Source organism: Centroberyx affinis, unplaced genomic scaffold (assembly GCF_046629955.1).
Source record: "Centroberyx affinis isolate AG114_WGS23_722 - 3 ecotype Tasmania unplaced genomic scaffold, CSIRO-AGI_Caff_v1 ptg003754l_1, whole genome shotgun sequence".
Lineage (NCBI taxonomy): Eukaryota > Metazoa > Chordata > Actinopteri > Beryciformes > Berycidae > Centroberyx > Centroberyx affinis.
The window spans coordinates 26,113-50,378 of record NW_027281631.1 but is presented as its reverse complement, the minus strand read 5'-3'; the positions used below and the strand labels follow the sequence as shown (position 1 = coordinate 50,378).

Here is a 24,266-nt window from a genome sequence, read left to right as displayed (position 1 = left end):
ATGCTGAGTAGAAGTACACAAACAGCCCACAAGACCAATGTCTAGCATGCTTGATGGAGTCAAGGGGAAACCATCAGTAATTAATTTTCTGCCAGCAGGAGCATATTTCTAATGTTTTCATTTTACAGGCAGTCAAAACAGGATTAAGTCAAATTCAAATGATGTGGCCATGATGTGGCTATATCTTTCATCTCTGGAGTTCATTAAGCTGTTTAGATCTGCATCCTTTATGCTTCTGCATATTACCTAGATTTGCACAAAGAAAATTGCAAACCAGGGAACTGTTTCATAACAAATCAGAATACAGCTGTTTTACTCAAACAATGAACTGCAGACACAAAAAACCTCAGTGTTATCTTCTGTAATCTGCTTCTTCTTAGAGCCACATCTTATTTGGTGGCCTCAAGACCTTAAAACTATTTACTTAACAGTCAAGGAGACAAAGTTTCTTAGATACTTTGGATCGAAAGGTGTCTAACAAATAACTATGGTGCAGCTACAAACAATTTATTCCAAGGAATTTCACCATAACGATTCAAAACAGTATCAAGTGTCAGGTTTTATCACATGTAACACAATGCAATACAACTTCTCTACCATACATGGCCAGAAAAAGAAAGCATCACTGTGATACTACAGAGCAAACTGTGAACCTATCAAATTCAAACACACACTAAACCAGACACTGGACAGTACAGGACAAACAGTTTGAGTACAACAGCTGGAACCGTAATTTAAATGTCACTGGAGTGTTATAAAATGATGATGAACCATGTAGCTTTTGTTCAATTTATCTCCTTTTCAAATATCTACACAATGCTGATACACAGGGCAAGTGAAAAAAATAGCAGAAACTGATGGAAGAACTTTGGAAGAGCTTTGATTTCTCTGAGGCAGAATCCTACATCCTTTGCTTGATTCCTCCTATAGGTTTTGAGAAAGGTGAAGGCAGAGTTCACAGGGGATCAAAGAAATGGCCGACTAATAGACCATGGTCTTTCTAGTCAGTACAGAAAATGAACACAAGGAACATGATGGTAGAAAATACAACCCCCTTGGAGACTCTGTGACAGCATCATTCATTGCATCAATCCGGTTATCTCCCCCTTCTTGTGAGAAGAGGTAGCATGTGGCTTATATTTGAAATGGAGAGCTTGTTTGTGCAACATCGTCCAGGTTGTTTGAAGTAGCAGAACCACTGACTAATAATCCTGTAAAAATATTTCTATACAGTAACAGACTTGCAACCTTTATCGATAACCCCCCTCAGGCTCCTTCTTAAATATTAAGGCATATCAGTAGTCACTGAAGGTTATGCTGGATGTAATCACACATCTATTCTTGGGTCGCTCTTGTCAATTTAGCGTCCCATGGTTGGCATGGTAACAGCTGGGCTCGTCAGGGTGGCATCCTCAGCCTTCCACTGTGACGTCACCGTCTTGATCTGAGTGTAGAACTGGATGCCCTGGTGATAGAAAGAGAGACAACTACTGTGACAGGCAGCCACCCAGAACATTTCTACAGGGGAGTGTGTCTGTATTGTGAAAGTATTTTGTTTTGATGTGTAGTATTCAATGTTTTAACACGTGATGCAGCTTGTTTCTTATTTACCTGCTTGCCATAGAAGTTAGTGTCTCCTCTGAATGAGCCTCTGGAGCCGGTGAAGGAGAACATGGGCAGGGGGACGGGGATAGGCACGTTCACGCCAATCTGTACAAAAAAAAAACAAAAAAAAAACACACATGATAAGTCACCATAATATCAAGAAGTTATGATGCATAATTACTACAGGAATGCAAACACATCAAAAACCTGAAGACACATTATAGCTAGTGTGCAGTGGACATACTCCCCCAGAATTTTTTTGGGGAAAAAAAAGTGTTTAAGAGCCTATTTCTAGTATTTATTTTTTTATATAAGACTATATGAAAAGCTCTTTAGGTCAAGTTAATGGCACCACAAAATTATTCCAAGAGTAACTTTGATTCAAAGGATGAACATTTGAAAAAAAAAAAAAAAAAAAAAAAGCTCCAATGACTATTCCCCACTTCATGTGACGTAAACTCAGCAGAAACTGCAGTCACATTCACAACCGTCACATTCACAAAGGGAGAAGAGTAGTCACAGCCGAGTGTGACACAGATGGAGGGAGAAAGAGAGAAGCGAAAGAAAAGAAACACCGATAGAGGTTTTGCCTGTCGAATTGTGTTTTTCTGGTCATAAGACGGCCAATAACCCCCCAGTCTCGTATGTTTAAATTGGTGCAGCCATATCTTGTATATCTGGCCCGGTCTCCCGGATTCCAATTGAATAATTGTTACACCCCTAGTCAAGATAGTACAGAATGAATGAGAGGAATAACAAAGAATTATGGAGTGGATAGAGAGAGAGAAATGGGGAGAGAAGAAAGGGGACAGAAGGGAAAAGGGCAGAGAGCAAAAACGGAGCATTTCCGTTGGAGCCTCTCTGCTTTGCCTGGCAGCGGGAAGCCAATGTATCAGCCGACATCCAGTTAGCAAAGATGATGGCTCTGATGCTGACAAGATCGTCTGACTCACTTGGTTAAATAACAGTCCAATAAAGCAATATATAACAAGTGTTTCTTTCCTCATTCTCAAACTGACACCGCCCCCACCTTCTAACCCAATTTGTCTGCTACATAGCTTCGGGACGGCATCTCTCACCTGGCCGACGTCCACCTCATGTGTGTATTTGCGTGCAGTGGCTCCGTTGCTGGTGAAGATGGCGGTGCCGTTGCCGTAGGGGTTCTTGTTGATCAAACCGATGGCGTCATCAAGATCCTCGGCCTCCAGGACTACGAGCACTGGGCCGAAAATCTCCTCCCTGTAGCACGTCATGTCCGGCTGGGGAGAACAGCACAGTGAGTTTCCCCTACCGTTTAAATGGTAACTCAGAACCTAACCCAATTCCAGTTCCTGTCTCACCGTAACATTGCCCAGGATGGTGGGTCCTACAAAGTTTCCATTCTCAAATCCCTTGACTTTGACATTTCTGCCATCCAGCAGCAGCTTGGCTCCCTCATCCACCCCGCTCTGGATCAAAGAGTCCACCCTGGTCTTGGCTTCAGGAGAGATCAGGGGGCCCACGTCTGCCCCAGGCTGATCGCCTTCAGGGCACACACACACACACACACAAAATTAGGATATCATTTCCACTTACACAGGATCATACACCCCAGTATTTTATATCAAATCCATGAGAACAAGCTGTATTCATTTTAGCAAAGAGATAGTGTTGAAATTACCTGCATTGACACGCAGTGCCTTAGAACGCTCTACCAGCTCTGGGAGCCAATCACGAGCCTCTCCCACCAGAATGGCAGTTGAGAGAGCCATACAACGCTGACCAGCTGCCCCAAAGGCAGCGCCCACCAGCTGGTTGAGTGTGTTCTCTTTGTTGGCATCAGGCATCACCACACCATGGTTCTTGGCACCCTAAAATGCAAAAATGTAGGACATGGCTCTGTAGGATTTTTCTCTGCAATACGTTGTAGGACATCAAACAGATGCAGAAAAAGGCTAATCACATATTTAACAAACCTCAGGGATTTGCAGCCAAGAACTAAGCTTTAGTCTTGGTGAAACAGCAAGAGCAAATGTTTTTGTCCGTAACAATGTGCGCCGTGCGTAATGTGTGGGTTATCATGGAAAATAACCGTTGCTACCCAGAGCGATAGATAATCACAAACACAAAAGTAGCATATTTAGCCGAAGGATGTTAAAATGTAGTGTTGTGTGTTCTGGATGTACCATGTTAGACTGCACTCTCTTGCCGTTCTTGGAGCCCCGCTCATAGATGTACTCTCCTGCCTGGTTGGAGCCCACAAAGCTGATAGCTTTGATAGCAGGATGGTCACAGATGAAGTTCACCGCTACATGAGAGATACAAATGGATACTGTAAATCCAGTCCCCTTCTTCTTCACTGCACCCTGAAGGCACAGCGGCCACTGATACAGAGTTTAAAATGGGTCTCTCTTGCCTACAGCATTTTGGTGAATTACTTAAAGACATAGGTGCCACACATTATGCAAACCACCATCTACATATTGCCAAAGGGTATATCATTAGTGTTTAAATGATCTCTGGACCTTGCTTTTTGCTTAACACACACACACACAGCGTATTTGTCTGCTTCTGAATAAACAGACAATTTAAAAAACAAACACACTTCTTGCTACCCCTTTCCATATTTCATGCTAATGTTGTGCAGTCACACACACACACACACACACCTGCATGCTGGCCGTGGATGACGTTGAGTGTGCCATCTGGTGCCCCAGAGTCCTGGAGCAGTTTGGCCAGGAGCATGGCGCATCCTGGGACCCGTTCAGAGGGTTTCATCAGGTAGGTGTTGCCACACACCATGCCAATGGGGAACATCCACAGAGGTATCATGGCGGGGAAGTTGAAAGGAGCAATGCCGGCACACACACCGATGGGCAGCCGGTAGGTGTAGGTGTCCATGTCCTTTGTGATGGAGGGCAAGGTTTCCCCCAGCATGAGGGATGTAATGCTGCAGGCGTGCTCAACCACCTCTAGGGGGCCAAGAGGAGGAGAGAGGGTGAGATAAACCCCAGGAGAGGTGCAGCATCTGAGAGATGAGCTACACAGTGAACTAATGGATAATACATGTTGGTGTCTATATTTTATTCAACATGATTTAATGTACACCTTACAGTGTATTATCCAGTTTGTACCTTGGCCAAATCTTTTTTTCTCTGGAGGCCAAAGATAAAAAAAATCGGAACAGTTTCTTTTATTTCTTGGAGAAAACTGTTTTTGTGAAATCAAGTTGGTCCCTTTGCCAGCACTGTAGTAAATCTCTGCAATGCTGGCAACCCACACCTGCCAACACAGCCTGGCCTTCAGCTGATAAGTTAAAGTTAGTAACCCAAAATGATTTGGGCATCCCAAAACTGGGCACTACACTAAGGAGTACAAAAATACTTTGGCAGCTCTATCTTGTAGTGAGCAAAATATATATTTCTTTTTATTTTGGAGTTCCAATGGCTTTTTAATTTGTCAACATCTCTGTCGCTGATGCAAATCTGCTGATGTCAACAATCGCGCCTCACTGAGAGGAATTGAATAATAATGTTTGAATAGCTTGTAAATAAAGCAGAGCTTTACAAAGAGGCATAAAACCCAGTAACAGTAAAATACCAAAATGGTCACATTGTACTGTTACATCTACCGTTTCGATGATCCTTGCTTTATTAAACTGGGCATTTTGAAGACTTCTTGAAAATCAATGTATGCAAGCCTTTATATGTTGGGGGGTGTCCAGTTACACAAAAATAATGGCTGTGGTATAAAGGCGTAAACAAATGTACAGACTTGTCTTCGGGAGATAAGAATATTATAGACAACAGAAAACAATAAGGGAATTTGATGTCCAACATCCAACATGCATTCACCAGCCTTCTTTACTCAACAGAGCCATCACAATCCAACAGCTTAGCTGGGAGCCAGGGCCACGCTTTACTTACGCAGTCCTCTAAATACATCTCCCTCAGCATCGGCAAGGGTCTTGCCCTGCTCCAGTGTGATCACCTTAGCCAGCTCTTTCTGAAATATCAAGGGGGGAAACCTTCTGAGCAAGAGTTCAAGACATCAGCAAGGAATAATTGTTTAAACCATTACACATATAGCTACTCCCTTGCTCTCCAATTTGTTCTCTAGGAAATGGAAAAACACTGATCGATGATGAATAAAAAAAAAAAGTCTGAGGCATATGAGAGAGGGAGAGAGAGAGAGAGAGGGAAAGAGAGAGAGAGAGAGAGAGAGAGAGAGAGACATTTCCTTACAATGTTATCCTTGATGAGCTGCTGGTAACGAAGGAAGACCTGCTGCCTGCTGAGGATGGAGGTCTCGGACCAGGACTGGAAGGCCCTGGAGCAGGAGTCCGCCGCTGCCAGCATCTCTCCCTGGGTGGCTTTGGGAACCCGTCCCACCACCTCATTAGTGGCCTGAGGAACAGGAGACAGCCCAGGACAATCCAGTCAGGTTATATTACACTTGACTGAGAGCAGGGGAAGTAATCAGTGTTATTGCTATGCATTAGTCCATCGATATTCATATTTTTAATTTTTTTATATTGTTGTTGATGTGAAATGTTTGGGGAGTGCGAGTAGATGGCTGCTTTAGCATTCTATTATCATCCATCGCTGCGTTGCTGGAGGCAAACACTTGACAAGGCAATTGCCAGTGGGGCTTATGGGGGACATAAATTCATCAACATGCATTTTCAGTTCAACTGGCTATGTAGAGGGGGTTCAAATTGAACAGCAGCTTCATGCCAAGTTACTATTACAAAGTTCCACTGGTTATTTGTATTATGTACAGCACATATCTCGTTACTGCAGGAGCTGTGTGGGTTAGGTTCAGTTCTTCATCCAAGCATACTTACAGGGTTGTGAATGTCAAGCCATTCAGAGGTGTTGGACTCTACAAACTTGCCATCAATGAACAGCTTGGTGGTGGGCTGGAGCATTATTACAGAAACACAAAAATTACAATGATTAAATTCACTTTCTCTATGGTTACATCACCACTAGGGCCATTTATGTAATCGATCCATCAATACATAATCAAATATGATGCATCATTTTAACAAATTCCATACAATATAAACAATCTGTGCTGAACAACAGACAATTCATCCACTGATGAGTTATGAAAGCTGATGACTGAAAGCTCTTACCACTGAGGAGGAGTAGCACATGCGGCCCAGCTGGAGAGGGGCCTGTAACAAAATAAAACCAAGGCATTAGAGAACTTCAATTCATATTACAGTTCTCATTTGCTTTAACACGTTTTCTGAAACATTGTCAACAGTCTCAAAACTGCAAGTGCAAACACCACAACAGTTTATACTGTGTAACACAACACTATATTTCACCTGCAAAACGCTGTAACTCTTAACTCCTGTTTCAAAAGTAAATGAATCCATCAACAAATCCAATCAATGTCACCAAATTTAAAGTCCCCCTTATCATTGCTTAAACCAAGACAGACAAACTGCTAACTACTGGCATCAATATGACACAATGTACCCTGAAAATGTGTTATTTTACTTTATACCATATTGAGACAATAGCAGCCTACTGGAAAATACTGTCAAATTGTCATTTTTCTATGTAGCTGACTGCATAGTTTTGCCGTCAAAGATTATGCCACAAAAACACAAAAGTCAACAAAAATATTTATTCAGTTTTCCCATTGCATACCTTTACAGTAAAATACAAAAAATCCAAGCTTGTAATGCAAGCTTGTATATGTCAATATATTTTACACAACAATACCAGATCACTTACGTAATATGTGTGTGTGTGAGTGTGTGTGTGTGTGTGTGTCAGTTTATTGAATGTTGGTTGTACTATTTTGCATGCAAGGACACTATAAATATATGTATAAATGCATGCATTCAACCGAAAAGCAGCGTAATCCATTTTGATCAGCAATACTTGAATACTAAATACTAAATGTGCTTCACATTTGCATTTTGTGTAAAAGCAGAGAAATGATAGTGCTGTGAGCAAATGAGTAAATGATTGAATGGGGTATTTCACACACTGTTTCAAGTAGATAATCATCCGAGGATTATGTGTTTAAGTAATTGAGAAAAACTACATTTCTAGACCAAGGCCCCAGGAACAGGAGCAGTCTGTTTGCATAATTGACTCGTAACTCCTGTTCACGTGATGCAAATAACACCTTACCTACCCAACTACTTTGAGCCACGCATAAATATTAAATGCCTGCAAGCGAGAAGGAGGGGTGACTGTCTGCAACGTGTGTGCAAGGCAATGACTTTGTTAGCTAGGTTCAGTTAGCTCTTTCTAGCTGCACACAGCGTCTAACAAAACAACGTTTCTATAAAACAAGAGCACGAATTAGCTTTACCTTCTTGTTCACTAGGGACCTGGCGAGAATCGCTGCCATTGTTGAAAGTCGCTTGTTTCTATTCCTGCTCCGGAGCCCTTGAACCAACCCGAAAAACACCCGAGTGCAAGAGAACTTTATGTAGCACAAATCATGCAGCCAAGCGGCGGAGGACAGAGGTGAAAGCCAATGCTGCGCTTTCAAACGACCTCTACGTCTCCACAGTCTCGATTTCAGTGATTAGCACGAGTGGAGATGATGTGTAGATCAGTGAAAACTGCGCGTTTCCGTTTCTGTTTCCGTTAAGCGTGGGCGGGACAAGCCCAATTTAAGAACCAATCAATTCGCGCAAATTGCCAGCCGCCCTAAATTTTATGAAGCTGATTGGCTGCTCTACAAAGGCAGCCCCAACCACCACTGATTAGACCCGCCTCATCTCCTTTACATATCTTTCATTGGTCCAAAGTCAAACTGTGTAATTCAACCTAAAACAACCCCACTCAGTAACTTTGGTGTGAAAAATACAAGTTTATGTTGCATTAAAAAAACGTCCAGTACTGCCAGCATGAGGACCCAGCACTTTTAATACACCTTCCCGAGTGGACTAAACGCATTTTTTGTGGGGCAAGGAAACTCTACCTAGCTACTCAAGGTAACGAACACCTAGTGGCAGTGACAGTTTCCATGGCAACATACACACAGGCGACATGGAGTACCTATACTGGAGTTGTCATGACGTTGCAGGGTGGATTGAATCCATAGGATATCCACAATATAAAGTAAGTTGAATTCACCTGACTAAAACTGAGATAATACAGGCTATGCGGTTACAGAGTAGCGTCCGTCAAGCTGTCAGTATTTAATTTCTCAACGCCCTAATCCATTTATATCGCAGGCATGTTTCACGGAGAACCTCATCACTGGAAGAAAACTCATTTATGTGAATTGTGTCTACCTTCCAAGACTAGGGATCACAGATTTCAAAGATATGCAGGTAAGAAGAAGAAGAAACTCTTTTGTTTGTAAGTTTCAGAGAGACTAGTGTCAGAAATTGGAGATTGATGTGATTATGCAAACATCTTGTCTGCCAACAGCGCCCAGCTCCTCTCTCTCCTCTCTTTGTGCCAATTACCAAACAGTGCTGTTATATCTTTCAAAATGGCAAAGATGGTGGCTCACACAACTTTCAAATGCTCAAATTTGTGTTTTAGCATATGATGTGTAACAAAATACCATGCCACCGTTCAATATACTGTATGTTAAATATTATGTTACCAATATTGCACCTCAAAGCTCTCTCCAATGTGTGTTTCAGTAAATATAAGATTAGTTGGTGCCAGCTCAGTTGCACATCACATTTGGCAGTTTAGCATGCTTCTTTTTAACAGTGTGACATCCAATTAAAGTTTGGATTTGGAACTGAGCATCATTGCCAATAAACACCAGATAGATCAATTGTATCTCATATATGCTGTTTACAGTCAGGAGGATTGTTTTTGTTATCTCTCCCTCAGGTCAGAGCTAAATGAGCCAAAAGTGCCTTTATGTACTCTGCTCCCTCTTTATGGAGCTCACTGGAAAATCAAGCAGAAAATCTAAGAATAAAGCTTAAAGAACTGTTCTCTCTTGGTGACTTTAAACTGATAATGAACGATCCTGAGACAGATTGACTCAATAAGGAGTTGTCTTTGCTTTATTTAGTCAGGATTAAAATAGGTTTGGCCTATAAACCAGTATACTGTTTTGATAGACTGTTGCCTTTTGGAGCGCTTATGTAGAAAATGTCACCTTTTTCTGTCTTTTATGTGATTTTATCTTGATATATTGTTGTTGATCTGCAACTTTTTTTGATTCTTATCAGGATGCTGCTTTCTTGGCCAGGTCTCCCCAGAAAAAAAGAGGCTTTTAATCTCAGTGGGACTAACCTGGTTAAATAAAGGTTAGATAAATAATATATATGTTATCAGAGGACTCAACCCTGCCGTGTGCCCCGCAGGTCATCTCTGCTCGCGTGCGTGAGCTGCTGGGGATCACAGAGCCCCTGTGGAGCCGCAGCATCGCTGACCCTCCACGGGACGGCATGGGGCTGTTCCTGGAAAAAAAGAGCCAGACGGGCGAGCGGGCAGACAAACTCACCTACCAGCAGTTCCTGGACGACAGGCGTCAGTGAAAACCAGAAGTCAATCACAACAGTAAAAGAGTACAGCAAAGCGCAAGGCATGTCAGTGTCATTTCCTATGGACTGTTAGCTCAGGATGGCTGTGATGGGACAGTAACTATGTCACATGCAAGGCTTGAAATTACCACTTGCCACCAGCCAGGTGCTAGTGAGTTTTGGGTGTGGCTAGTAAAACTCAGTTATTCTACTAGCTGTTTTTGCAGGTAGCCAACCTATGTTCTTCATATCTTAGCATGAAAATTACTTCAGCTACCAAGAAATTTAATTGGCAAGTGAAGATTTGAATCTACTAGCCACTGTGGACGGTTGACTATAGTTTTGTACCATGTGGTCTAATGAGGAGACTGGATATCACCACCGGTCCTGCTGTAACAAAGACTGACACAACACAGTGTCACAGTTACACATCTAACACCAGTCATTATGTATTTTTGTACAGTTAGAGATGAAAATCTGTTCTGGATAGCTATGAATGCTTAAACCACTTACACTGAGGCTATTCCTATTGATCTGAAGTGCGTCAGTTGTAACTGGATGGAGCTATTGATCTGGAGTAGAGCTCCTCGGGGTAATTCTCTGGATGACAACAAACACCTATTTGGAAGTGCCAAGAGGCCCAGGAGCAGCACAGGCCATTGTTCTTGGGAATAAAAACACTGAGTGTGCGACTATCCCCTCCAAGAAGGCGACTGTGCCGCTGTAATAGACCTATTCATGTGTGCCTTGCCAACTTGCACTAAAGGCCATACAACCCTGTGCATCTGATAGTGATGGGTTCGGGTGCCAGCCAGACCCACAGGGAGCCAGCGCTTTCGATTTAAGCCAACTCGACACTTTCTTGCCAACAATCTATGTAATACATGCAGAAATATTCAGCTATACTGTAACACCCAAGCTTGAAAAACAGTGATTTACCATAAAGTGCAGGTAGACCGGCCTACTGTAGATTTTCACCTCAATGGTTTAATGCAGAAGAAGATGGATGGTTTTCTGATAATATAATCTAATATCAAGTTTACACTGGATATTGCCTGACATATTTTCCTAAATTGCTAGATTAAATATCTCTTCATTAGCATTTTCCTTATGATTGGCTCTTGCCTATCTAAATGATTACTGATTGACTAACCTTCTTGCAGTCCTACTACTACTTTATTCTTTTGGAGAGAGAGAATGTTGCGCTTATGGATAGGCCTACTGCATTTTCGTGCAGCAGAGTTCAATCTACATGAATAAATTATGATTCCTGCCTGTGAGATAGGCTGGGAGGCATTGCATCTGTCTATGCACACAAATGGTCTCTGTGCAGCTCGGGGCGCACAGATTACCATTCCGAGCACAGCACCTCTGGTCAGAAATGGAGCTGGATCGGTGGCAGCGAGAGGTTGACAGTAGTCCGGGGGCAGAAGAGGGGATATATGGCAGCAACCTTTCAGTCAATCTGGATTAACTCAACACTGAGCCCTGCGTCGCTGGAAAACCTCGTGAAAGCGATACGAACATCTGGCTGGATTCAGCAGCACACCAGTCACTCAGCGCTGTAGATAATAAAGCAGCCTGTCGCTACAAAGGCGTTTTCTCTTCTGGAGGTGCATGCAGGCGAATGCGCAGTAGAGGCGATCCTGCACAGCTGCAGCCTCAAAGCCATACCGGGACCCTTCAGGTTACGTTTTCTGGTTTTTAACATAGGCGACGGCGGGCTGTATTTGTCGGTGAGAATTTACCGGTCGGAGGGCATCGGAAGGGAATCGTCCTTTATCTGTTGGTCATGGATTTCTTGAAGGGCATCGGTGGTTTCGCAGGCCGTCGCACGCTGATGTAGGAGCCAAGACGCGCGTTTTCGGGACACCTGAATTATCTCCAAGAGGCACCGTCGGTCCTGTTTTAGACGAGGCTCCTTCAGTATGCTCGTAGCCCCACTGGGAGGGAATAAGCTCCAAACCACCCTCCATTGACCTGGGTTGATGTTCCATCTGCAAGGTAAATTCAACATTTTATAGGCTGCAAATGGTGTGAATTATAGCTCCTGAACTCTTTTGGGAAACTGTCTTTCAAGAAGCGCAATATACTGTTGACTTGGAGTAGTTCTCCCAGGACCCATCTGAAAAAAGGTGGAGAATTTCCCTTATGACAGGGGTTATGCGTATAGGCTGTAACCCGCTAGCCCAGGACCTGTACCGCAAGGTCAAAAAAATCTCCTCATTTGCTAAGGAACGCGGTCAGATAGCAATTTTATTTTTAGTATCCACTTGGCTGCATGCTGTTTTTTCTACAGGTGAAACTGAATCATGCCTAATGCGCCCATTACCCAGTCCGCTCTCGGATGTATGCAGGACAAGATTGATTTCAGATGTGAAATGTTTGTGTGTTTTATCATATCTTTTATCAGCCTAAAGAGGGACCGGTGATATCTGCTGCTGTAATGAGGTGTGTGCTCTGGTTAAACCACGGCTGATATGCAAATTACACGTCAATCATTCACTTGGTAAGGTGTGATAAAGTCTAAATCAGGCCAAGTAAGAAAATTAATTACTGGTTAAGTATGTAGGCAGGGAAATATAGTGCCAGGTGACTGATATAGACAAGTGAAAATATTGTCCGGGAGATTTATAAACGATGAGGTATAATGATCTTGTTTAATGTCGAGTGTTAGTTATCACATATCTTATTATTCATGAGTGCCTGAGGCACCATTGTAACTGCTACACCACTGAAACCAGGCCCACGCCTCATTTTACTGCCTCTATTTGCTCTTACTGCTATGTTAATACACTCAATGATGTAGCCTGTGCCGCTATCTTTCACTGATGGAAAAGAAGTGATATATGGTTCTACTACAGCAAGGCTTTGTGCAGACAGGCTCTGTACTCATTGACCCAAATTTTGCTCCTCACACAAAAGAAGCTTTTTCTTTTTTTTATAGAATCGTTTTCATTCAGATTTCGAACACACTGAATTTCAAGAAAATAAATTCACATGCAGGCCTATCAGTGCAGGCATATTTACAAACTGCATGCACACACACCTGGCCCACATGCTGTGTGTGTGTTTGTGTGTGTGAGAGAGCAGCTTTTTTGATTACACAACACAATAAGAAGAGAGGGCATTATACATTATTTAGCCATTTTGTTGCTGTGTGAGGGAGAAAACAGAAATTTTAGGGGGTCTCCAGAAAAGGGAAAATGAATGAATGGGTGAATTGTGATCATAGATTTAATTCTGGCTGCCCTTGTTCCCCCACATTTAGACATCATGAATGAGAGCCTTTGTAATAGAACATGATATTTTCACCAAGAGAGGTCTGGATATGAAGTCATTGCACTGTGTACGATCATAATCATTGACAGAATTGAAAATCTATACACTTGTGGGCCAAGTGTGGAGAATATTCACTTGAGGAGGTCATATTGATATTCAAAGGTGCTCCTTAAGGATTGTGCATTCCCCGTTCAGGAAGAAAATCCCAGGTCATAAGCCCTTCACATCAGGGGGTCTGCGCTGCTGTGGGAGAATGAAGGTGTAAAATCAATGTACAGCATTTAAATTTGGTCGGTTCAGTCTCCTGTTCAATACAAGACAGCAGCATCTAAAATCTGGATGGTATTTTCTGTGTTCGTTGTTGTTGGATTAATGGGAAGCCTGCTCTAGTCATGGAAGCCTATCTAGCCTATCAAGGTAGCGCTGAATTTCCTCTGATACTGTGTGAAGGAAAACACTTGGAATTACAAGGGGGAGTTGTAAATGCTGATGAACAGCACTTCTATTGATGCAGTGGGGTCTGCTTAGTATGCTATCCCCTGGCACACACACACACACACGCACAGTCACAAAGACATTTGTCTGGCTGAAACAGAAAAATAAATTAAACTACATCAGAGGTCCATCCAGCCCCATCTAGCCATTGCTCTTTTTTTATTTATGCGCAAGGCTGGACGAATGGTAACAATTCAGTCACTCCCAACATTGAATCCAATACTGAATTAGCTGAGTATACAATCTCTCCTTTTTTTCTCATCGGTGCAGAGTTAACTAGGTGTCATAAATGGTAGAATGAGTCTGCAGTGGCTTCCAAGCAAAACCTCTGCCATTACCAAAAACAAAATTGTCAAGGTATTTTCTTCCAGAGAACTGTCTTTGTTGTAAATATTATTAGGTGATCTGAAAATGAGCCACTGATTACATCTCACCCCAAACTGACGTTTTCTGTGTTGCCATGGTATCAAGGCTGTCACCCAAGAGCTATCGCATTCTAACATTGGCAGGGAATTTGGCAGAGTCTGTAGGAAAAGGGTGTCACAACGCACATACCCACATTCACAAACACAGATGTGTTAGTTAGATGGCCGTAACAGCATCGATGTTTGGTCAGGATGTTTGGACTTGGGCTACAAGAGCATTTATCAGACACAATAGAATTTCTACCAGCTCAGTCAAAATTTGATCCACTTCAGCAGATGCAGCAGCTCCATTTGGTCTCATAAAGTGGGCAGGCTGAGTACCCATTTCACTGTTTTGTCGATACCCTTTTACCATCATGTATTGCAGCATCAGTTTACCTCCTTGACACAACAAAGCTTATTTTTGGCGGTAGCAGATATCCAGCTGCTTTCGCTGTATAACCCAGGTGAGACACTGCCATGTGCCATTATGCCGGCCTGTGTGGAGGCATACCAAGCAGACTTCATCTCATTAACTTCCCCTCTCAGGGCTGCTTTCCCTGATTCCCTGCCCAAACGTGGATTGCAGAGGCTTTCTCACATGAGCTCCAGCATAAGTTAGACCATCTGAAAACATATCCCCCATGACCTCACCGGCCGATTGGCATGCAGCATGCTGCATAAGGCTTTTCTTGGCGAATGCTGCCCCAGGGAGAGCATAGATATCCTCTCCAGTACACTGCTGCTGCGCATGAATGTCTGTCTCCATAGCTGGGGGTTGTTGTGTAGTGAGCTACCTCTATTAGGCACAATTCCACCCACTGGTGTGTGAGTGTGTGTGTGGGTGTGTGCTGTCAGTCTGTGCTCTGAGAGAGAAAAGACCTGCTCAGAGGTAGTAAAGGAACATTTGATTGACTAAGAAGGAGATTATCGTTAAAGCACCAGTAGATTATCTGCTTTTTTGTTTATTTGTGGCCCTCCCATGTCGCCTCACTATAATGAACAGCCCAACCTGTAGGATAATGATTTTCCGAGGGAGTGACATTTAAAGATGAAGTGTGTGATTGATGAATTCATTGATTGATTATCTAGTTATTTGTTCATGTACTTGATGAGTGTGACCTGTTATGCAAATCTCTGTGGAACACCCCGTAATTAAATGCAAATTAGGTAGACAGCAACAGATCTTTCCCGCCCGGTCTCAGCAGCGATGGGGCTGTCCTTTTGTCCTCACAAAACGAATTTCGTAGGGATTACCGTTGCAACCATTCTCTTCACGTTTGGCTGAGTTTTCACCGGCGAAAAAAGCCCCCATCTCCGCAGAGTGAATCAATATCACGTCCTCAGCGCCATTCTAGTCGGGAAGTAGCAGGTCCTCTCCGCCTCATTGCACATCCAGAGGCCGTGCCACTCAGAGCAGAGCAGAAGGTGGTTGGCACACATTCACACAAACATGAACAGGCACACACTCCCTTGAACACTCGCATGCACCTCCTCTCTTGTACCCGCTCCCTGATATACACAAACATGCAGACACACACACACGCACACACACATATATATATATATCTTCTCCCTTCCACATGGGTGCCTGCACATCAATCCACATAGCCTCGCAGTATTGCATGACGCTGAAGTCATCTGCCATCTTTAAGCAGCGTCATAACAGCATTTAACAATTACTCTACAGTCCATTTCTCAGCAGTTTCACACTGAGATCTCTGCGCTGCTGTTCCCCTGACTAAAACGCCACACCAGAGAGCCAAGGGAGCGCACTTGTGTGACTTGGTAAAGGGGGTGAAGTTGTCCCTCGTAAAAATGGGTCAGGAAAGACATTGATGCATGGCCGCTTGATCAGCAGTATTCATGAAAATGTCATACCTAGTGTGCTCTCCCAAATGATATCATCCCTCCCCTTGCTATTATGGGCCATTTTAACGCGACCTCTTTTCTCCCCGCTTGTCAGGCTGTGATACATTTTATACAGCTGTCAAAATGCAACTGTTGTCAGTGGATGCCACCAGGCTTCACTCCCTTTTAACATGAAAAACATGCCCCCACATGGCAGCGTGTCACTCACATTCTGTCTGAGGTATTCTTCACTCTGTGACATTTTCTTCATACTCTGACTGTCAAGGTTATTATACTGTGAGTTCTGTGTCACAGCTCTGGTGCAGCAGAGGCTTTTGAAGCACGAAGTAACTCGGTTGGCTGGCCCTTTGCTGAGGCAAGATTTTTATGCAGTCTCTAAGACCAAACGTTGGCAATGGGGGCATTACCAGCAAACCACAGAAAGCCATAATCATAAATCAGCCATTCTGTTCTGTATTTAAAGGTTAGCCTTTGTATTTTTACTACAGTTGTGGGATTGGATCTCTTGTTCTCTGTGTTTGATTGGATTGGTGTTCCTTTCTGTGTGCGGTAACAGGACACCCAGAGGGATGAATATTGCATGCTGAACAAAAATGACAATAAATTTAGTTTCAAATATAATCAGGGCTAATGTCACACCAAATCGGCTTTATTGTGTCGTACTCCTGCACAGTTATGCTCTGAGCTCCACTTTCTTAGTTTTATGACATGCTATATCCGTGACAAGGTCTCAGGATTCATCAAATGGATCCCTCCTTATCCCCCATCTCAGTTGTGTCATAAGTAAGAGTAGCAGAGAGAGCAGAGAGAAAATCAATAGCCAGGCATAGCACATCCTCACGGAGGCAGTGGGCCCCATCATCCCTTCCCATTGGCGATATGATCCTGGGAGACATCAGTCTAATTCTGATGAGGCACTGGACCGCCGGTCTAGACTTTCATCCTTCTGTACACAAACATGAAAGGACTTGCATTATCATATCAAAAAGTAGGATCAGCAGAGCAGGGGCTAAAAAGTATAACTGTCGCGATGTTATTCTGACATGTGCAGGTGAACAATTATTTTAATGTCTAATTGAACAGCCTCTATGGTTTGTTCAAGCATTGACTTGTTTAGCTCCCTGCTCAGCTTGGATTCTCTGCAAATCTCAGCTCTGAGTTGTCAATAGTAATATTTCAAATCTAGTGCGAAAGCTGACATCTTAGCTTTACAGAGTAGAATCCCCCAGCGCCGTTTTAGGAGGGGATTTCTCAGTGCAGGTGTGATAGAGATTACACAAATTACAAACAATCACCACATTTCATGCTCTGCATTCCCAAACTGTTTCATAAATAGCATGCCCCCCCTCTTTCTCCCCCCCCTCTCTCTCTCTTCACCGGTCTTGTTTAGGTGTATTAACCTGACTGGAAAGCCAAATGGAGTCTCTCCTGGTTTATCTGATAGTCCTTGGCATGGCTGTGAAGGCCCACAAAGTTCAGGTCTGCCCCAAGCGCTGCGTCTGCCAGATGCTTAACCCCAACCTGGCAACCTTGTGCGACAAAAAGGGGCTGCTCTTTGTGCCCCCAAACATCGACAGGCACACGGTGGAGATGCGTCTGGGCGATAACTTTGTAACCAGCATAAAACGCAGAGACTTTGCTAATATGACCAAGCTGGTGGACCTGACCCTTTCTCGGAACACCATCGGCTCCATCGCGCCCCACGCCTTCAAAGACCTGGAGAACCTGCGCGCCCTTCACCTCGACAGCAACCGGCTAACCCGCATCACCAACGACACCTTCAGCGGCATGTCCAAGCTGCACCACCTCATCCTCAACAACAACCAGCTGATCAACATCCACATCGGGGCCTTCAACGACCTCACAGCCCTGGAAGAGCTGGACTTGTCCTACAACAACTTGGAAAGCGCCCCGTGGGTGGCCATTCAGAGGATGTCCAGCCTCCACACCCTTAACCTGGACCACAACATGCTCAGCTATATCCCAGAGGGCACCTTCTCCGGCCTGCAGAAGCTGAAGAGGCTGGACGTGACCTCCAACAAGCTCCAGAAGCTTCCTCCCGACCCCGTGTTCCAGCGGGCGGGGGTCCTGGCCACGTCGGGGATAATGGGCCCTACGTCGTTCGCGCTGAGCTTTGGGGGAAACCCGCTGAGGTGCAACTGTGAGCTGCTGTGGCTGAGGAGGCTGAGGAGGGAGGACGATCTGGAGACCTGCGCTTCACCCCAACACCTCGCTGGACGCTACTTCTGGACCGTTTCAGAGGAGGAGTTCCTGTGTGAGCCTCCTCTCATCACCAGGCACTCTCAGGTATAACTGTATGCAGGTATAATTGCACTGTGAGATATAACGCTAGCTGCTAGTAAAAATATTGCAAGGCTGTTCTGGCTTGTGAGGCTTATATTCGGTGTGATGGGCACAGAAAGCACAAAATGCCAACCTGGATTAATTTAAGCAGAATCAATCTGCCTCAAAGCTGATCAACTTGCAAGGCTCTTCTGGCTTGCGAGGCTAACCAAATATTGTTTCAAATAAAATATATCATGCAGGGTTTACTTTAAAAATCTAATCAAATTGTGGCCTTGAGATTGTTTGGAGTTGCTCTTTTTCATGGATTTTCAGTTATCAGTGTAATAAAGCTATTTGTAGGTTTATAATGGATCTTCTGTGACGCTCTTGTTACACAGTGAAAGCTTACAGTGACTTAGCCCTCGATTGATGCATGCAAACAAAATCATCTGATTGCAAATCCTTTCTAAATAATCACAGCTATATATCCTCATTTACATTCACTAGACTCCTTTCAGATAATTGCAGTGAAACTAAATCTTTACTAAGACCGTTGCATATACACTCCAAAATTACTGTCATATACTTCATACGCAGGGTAATTCCTGTTATCTTGATGAAGATGAATAGCTGATTATAGACACTAAAGCTTTAAAATGCAACAATTTAGAAATATTGATCATCAATAATGGCATTAATTATGGTATCTCACTCATTTAGGCTGTCTCAACATCAACAATTGAACATGAGTAGATTCAGTGTTCCTGTATTTTGTCAAATATGCAGAAGTCCCAGCTCTAACTGCCTTGCCTTCCTTGCCTCAGGAGCTGCGAGCGTTGGAGGGTCAGAGTGTGACTCTGCGCTGTAAGGCCAGGGGCGACCCAGACCCCATTATCCACTGGATCGCCCCCGACGGACGCCTTATGTCCAACTCCTCCAGGGCCGTGGTCCACAGTGACGGCACGCTGGACATCCTCATCAGCACTGTCAAGGACTCCGGTCTGTTTACACCCAGCGGCTGTGCTTGTGTTGTTGACTGAACGAAATTACTTGTTTACTTGGGTACACCAGTGGCCCATAGGACTGAAGTATTTGTCTACATCAGTTGATAAAGTTTGGAGTGTGGAAGTGTGTAGGCTGCTGGCACACTGGTTAAAGTCACAATGAAATGAAAAATGACCTTTTTTTTTTTACATTGTTAGCTGATTTTCCATATCATTATATACACCTATTTACAATACATACCAAAGATTATCAAGTTATCAAGTTAAAATGATAAAGTTTTTATTTTCTCAGATTTTTATATCAAAAACCCATTGCTTTCCCTTCCAAGAAAACTAAAAACCAACCAATAATATCACAGATTCCCTCTCTGCCCCTCCCATCATGTAAAACTGCCTCTTCCTGGCAGATACTTCTATCCCACCGGTTTACACCACCGGACACTTTCGAATGATCCCACCCCACGTTTTGTCCCGCCCCAACATCCTGTTTCAACCGGAAATACAAGCAAGTTCTCAAAATGCCATTTCATTGCGACTTTAATAGATGTGTGGCGTGTAGTACTAGTCTGTGCATCATAATGAATATCAGGGAGGATGATAATCTTCTGGGTTCGTGTTCCAGGCTCCTTCACCTGCGTAGCTTCCAACCCGGCCGGGGAAGCCCAGCAGACAATGGAGCTGGTCATCGCTAAACTCCCCCACATCACCAACAACACTATCGCGGAGCAGGAGCCCGACCCCGGATCATCAGATATCGCCACGGTGACCAAGACGGGGGCGGAGGCGGGAGGCGTGCCCCTGGGGAACGCAAAGACGAGCCAGGAGAAGAAAGTGGTAATTGCTGAGGCTACCTCCACCTCGGCCCTGGTCAAGTTCAACTTCCAGAGGAGTATTCCTGGAATCCGCATGTTCCAAATCCAATACAATGGCACCTATGATGATTCACTGGTCTACAGGTAGGCAGCAACACATGCCGAGTCGTGCTGGATTGATATGAAACATGCCGAGGTTGTAGAATCAAACTGGCAGTGAGGCTCCTTTCTCTTAAAGTGCTGGTGCTATACAAATAAAAGATGAACCTGAAATCTGCATGGTTTTATGCAAACTGTGTTTAAAAGCTGTTGTGAACCATGTTATAAAAAATCTCATAACCCTTGTTTTACCTTTTATAGTCTACTTTCATTGTTTAAACCCCATTGGAAATTCAGTCATTAAGAATTGGACCTGGCTGTCAACATGATTATTTGTGGTGTCTATTTATCCCATCAGGAAGACAGACTAATGCACTGTATCAGACTTCTTTTTCTTTGACTGATAATCCCCCTTGCCAGAGTGTATCATTTACTATGTGCAAAACCTTGATAATGCCTAATCAACAAAATCAAAATAGAATGTCAGCACTAAGCTGCAGACTGATAGGAAGATGAAAGAGAAGTCAGCCAGTGTTTTACAAAAACCTTCAGAGGCTTCACACATCTTCGCCCATCTGAGAAACTGGCGTACACAGCATTCTTTCATCTCTCCCCTCTTTCACTCCATATTTAGTGCTTATCACTAAGATATGATAGGACCATCACACAGACGCTTTTATCCAAACGGACTTCAAGTCAACAACACACATGGCATGCAGCATTGGCTACTGAATGCAGGAGACACGTTAGGGAATCAAGCCCATAATCCTGATGTTGTGAACAAACGGAGGCATCCTGCGTCCCCAGCTACCGAAAGCAACCTTTTATCAGTGATGATGTTGGAGAGAATAAATCAAATGTCACAAAAGATTATGCCTCAGACAGATCTTAAATAGCCCCCTGAGAGACAAATGATTGTCATGTCATTTCATCGCTACAAAACAATAAGCCGGTTAATCTGATTTGCTTCTGTCTCCTGTCATTTAACCCTCTCTAGTCGATATCAGGATTCACAACGCGTTTGTTTTACAGGATGATACCCCCGACCAGTAAGAACATCCTGGTAAACAACCTGGCGGCCGGCACGCAGTATGACCTGTGTGTGCTGGCCATCTACGATGACCAGGTGACCGCGCTGACGGCCACCAGGGTGGTAGGTTGTATCCACTTCACCACTGAGCCGCAGTACCTGAGATGCCACTTCATGCAGTCCCAGTTTCTCGGCGGCACCATTGTGGTTATCATCGGAGGGATTATTGTGGCCTCAGTGCTTGCCTTTATCATCTTCCTCATTGTGCGCTACCGGGTCTGTAACCAAGGAGATGTAGATAAGGTCAGTTTTGCATGATTCCTTCTATGTTGTTCTTTATCTGTTCGGTATTGTTGTTGACGGTGTCGATATTGAAAGGGATGCCTCAAAGAATTGCTCTCATTCCTCTGTCTCCCTATCTCCCTCGTCTTACTTGTTTCTTGTCTCTGCTTCCATCTCACTTTATCTCAGGCGCTGGAGATGGGGGATATTCGCTCGCTGAGCAGTGACGGGCAGCTACAGGGCTGTGGGATCCCCAAGTCCCTGTCCAAGCAAGTCCTGCGACCAGAGAAGAATGACAAGGACTGCCTGAGAGTTGCCCTGCCGCCCCCGGAGCCAGCCAAGCAGCGACTGCCAGTCGTGGTAGCGACCACCAAACCCTCCATCCCTGACTGCACCGTCTCTACCTCGGCTGCCAGCCACAGCTGGCACCCGGCCTCCCCAGGCACTCTGAGGCCCAAACGTTCCACCGCTCCCTCGAAACCCTCCGAGGCCCGCCGAGCTGAAGCTCAGGCAGACGTTGAGCTAGATAACATGAACCGGAATAACTCCTCAGAGGTTAAAATGGCCACCACTGTTGCAGTGGCTGTACCCGGCCAGCCCACCAAATGGACTGCGGTTCCTAGGGGCCCGCGGCCCCTCCAAGCCCCCCGCCATTACATGACTGTGCCTGCAGGGGGTACGAGGGTGAACCGCAGGCACTCCCTGAATGTGGACTCGTATAAAGAGCGCTACTATGTGGCCTACCCCAAAGCTGGGGGCAGTTTGCGCTCCAAGCGGAGCCTGTCAATGAGTGGAGAGCTGCCGCAGCTCGAGAGCACAACAAACATTCGCCGGGCCAGGGACAAGCTCTCCAGGTCTGAGTGGCTTCTAGAGAGCACTTTATGATTTGGAGTTTATGACCTGGGTTCTCTTGTTTTCTTAGATTGGATTTGTGGCCCATTGTGGAACAGACAGGGATTTTATGCCTTGTTTTGAGCTTTTGTGCTCTCTAATGAGGGACCTGTAAGCTTCTGTCATATATCTGGGGGCAGAGCAGGCATACAGGGTTATGGGAAGCGTTTCACATTTGTTTTCTACCTTATAACCTATCAAAGTCTTCTTTATAGCGACATTTGATCGAACTTTGATGAAAGGCACAACAATGTATAAAGCAACTTCATGTACAAAAAAATGTTTAGTTGTGTGAGGTATATCTCAAGACAACGTAAGTGTTCACATGGTATTGAATGCAGTAACCTTGTTGGACATATTATAACAAAGAAAGAAAGGGAAACAGGTAGTTGGGGTTGGGGTTGTTATACCTGTACTCGCATTGCCTGTTACTTAAAGTGATACAATCTGTGTAGACTTTGGACATGATTCTTGTCTCCGGCTCTACAGACAGATGGTGACATGTCTTAATTACCTTGGCGGTGGTTTGGAAAGATTATGAATGTGCTGCACATCCCAGAGGTGTTGGGACAGAATGTAGTAGACAGAGCCCAAATCTTTTCATCACGACACTCCAGACACAGCACAATGCGGCATTTGTGGCACAAGTTGACTCAGCCTAATACTGCCCTCCGGTTTGAATCAATACATTTTTATCACATAATTACATAAAGACTCAACACTGATAGGATTCCTGTCATGACTGATTTGAACGACAATTGAACCAACACCAACAACATGACAGGTGCATGAAGTGATCCGATATTGCGTGTGGATGAAATCCAGAGGAAAGGGACATCGTTCATTTCCATATTTTTTACTTACTGATGCTATCATGTCACACCAGTGGCAACCATTGTAAATTAACTTGTCGATGTAAGAGAAACGATAATCACATGAGTATGGGAGGAAGTCAGCTCTTGATTTTGCTGTTGTTTCTGTTTGATGTTTACCAGTATAAATAAAACAGTGATAAAAGGGGCATACTCATGTTTTTTTAAGAGCGATGCAGTGATACAGCGTTGCTTCACATCCTTTCAGATTTAATCCACTTTCAGTTTGCCTTGTGAATTTGCCAGCTGCCTAACTTTTCCCCCAAGTCCCTCTTCATAGCATCAGTAGTCGAGTGCAGACCGCTGTGTGCTGTAGCCTGCATCTCGGTTGGTTGTATCTACACTATCTCAAGGTAAAGCCCTATCAGAGCGAACAAAAACAACTGATGTATCCCTTAGTTCAGCAAGCTCTACCAGTAATGATTTTGGGGGGTTTCCGTAATCTTGAAGCAGCATAATCCCCCCTCTCCCTGCGAGCGCCGGACCTCTGACAGATCTCTGCCCTGAGCGCCTTGTGTTTGTTCAAAGGGAAGAGGGAAGCAGATGATGAAAAGAGGCCATGCTAGTCACCGGGGACGCCTCTCGCCCGCACATCCACGCACGTCTGACAGCGCTGCCTCTGCCCTCAGACTCTGCGCCGGGGATGGCAGGCAGGCAGGCAGGCACTGCAGAAGCCTGCCGCAGGAACGAGAGGTTAAACACGCCAGCCTCCGCAGTGGGAAACCTGCACACAACTAATCTACAATTACAGTAATGTCTCACATCGCTGGACTGACATGATATGCGTTATCTGCCGGAATGCGAGCTCTGATTCACCCAGTGTTTCTGGTGGTCGGATGCTGCCCGGATTGATTTGTGTACATGTGCACCGAGCTGG

The 24,266-nt window shown here is 44.4% G+C and overlaps 2 protein-coding genes across 4 annotated transcripts; one reads left to right on the top strand and one right to left on the bottom strand.

The window, feature by feature from the left end:
- Positions 1 to 493: 493 nt before the first annotated feature.
- On the bottom strand, positions 494 to 8,053 carry LOC139662304 (methylmalonate-semialdehyde/malonate-semialdehyde dehydrogenase [acylating], mitochondrial-like). 2 transcript variants are annotated; one of them, XM_071540959.1, is made up of 12 exons: positions 7,927 to 8,053; positions 6,725 to 6,766; positions 6,431 to 6,505; positions 5,829 to 5,990; positions 5,511 to 5,589; positions 4,254 to 4,556; positions 3,771 to 3,892; positions 3,266 to 3,455; positions 2,946 to 3,127; positions 2,685 to 2,864; positions 1,612 to 1,710; positions 494 to 1,465 (listed from the first exon to the last, which is right to left on the bottom strand). In XM_071540959.1, exons 1-12 carry the CDS (start codon positions 7,963 to 7,965, stop codon positions 1,361 to 1,363), a joined length of 1,578 nt encoding a protein of 525 aa, XP_071397060.1. In that variant the 5' UTR covers positions 7,966 to 8,053; the 3' UTR covers positions 494 to 1,360. The 2 variants fall into 2 exon arrangements, with proteins under 2 accessions (XP_071397060.1, XP_071397061.1); XM_071540960.1 differs by having other exon boundaries at positions 6,728 to 6,766.
- A 9,476-nt stretch (positions 8,054 to 17,529) lies between these two features.
- On the top strand, positions 17,530 to 22,511 carry lrfn5b (leucine rich repeat and fibronectin type III domain containing 5b). Of its 2 annotated transcripts, XM_071540958.1 has the most exons (6): positions 17,530 to 18,420; positions 19,224 to 19,398; positions 20,026 to 20,359; positions 21,347 to 21,647; positions 21,816 to 22,086; positions 22,126 to 22,511. In XM_071540958.1, exons 1-6 carry the CDS (start codon positions 17,530 to 17,532, stop codon positions 22,509 to 22,511), a joined length of 2,358 nt encoding a protein of 785 aa, XP_071397059.1. The 2 variants fall into 2 exon arrangements, with proteins under 2 accessions (XP_071397059.1, XP_071397058.1); XM_071540957.1 differs by having other exon boundaries at positions 21,816 to 22,511.
- The last annotated feature ends 1,755 nt before the right edge of the window (positions 22,512 to 24,266 follow it).

What these genes read in the sequence shown, in the direction of transcription:
- LOC139662304 (XM_071540959.1), bottom strand. Translation starts at nt 7,965, where the DNA reads ATGGCAGCGATTCTCGCCAGGTCCCTAGTGAACAAGAAG. An exon ending in GGTCCCTAGTGAACAAGAAG is followed by an intron (nt 6,767 to 7,926) that starts GTAAAGCTAATT and finishes ATTTTGTTACAG; the next exon opens with GCCCCTCTCCAGCTGGGCCG. An exon ending in CCATCCTGGGCAATGTTACG is followed by an intron (nt 2,865 to 2,945) that starts GTGAGACAGGAA and finishes TGTTCTCCCCAG; the next exon opens with CCGGACATGACGTGCTACAG.
- lrfn5b (XM_071540957.1), top strand. Translation starts at nt 17,530, where the DNA reads ATGGAGTCTCTCCTGGTTTATCTGATAGTCCTTGGCATGGCTGTGAAG. An exon ending in CAGCACTGTCAAGGACTCCG is followed by an intron (nt 19,399 to 20,025) that starts GTCTGTTTACAC and finishes TTCGTGTTCCAG; the next exon opens with GCTCCTTCACCTGCGTAGCT. An exon ending in ACCAAGGAGATGTAGATAAG is followed by an intron (nt 21,648 to 21,815) that starts GTCAGTTTTGCA and finishes ACTTTATCTCAG; the next exon opens with GCGCTGGAGATGGGGGATAT.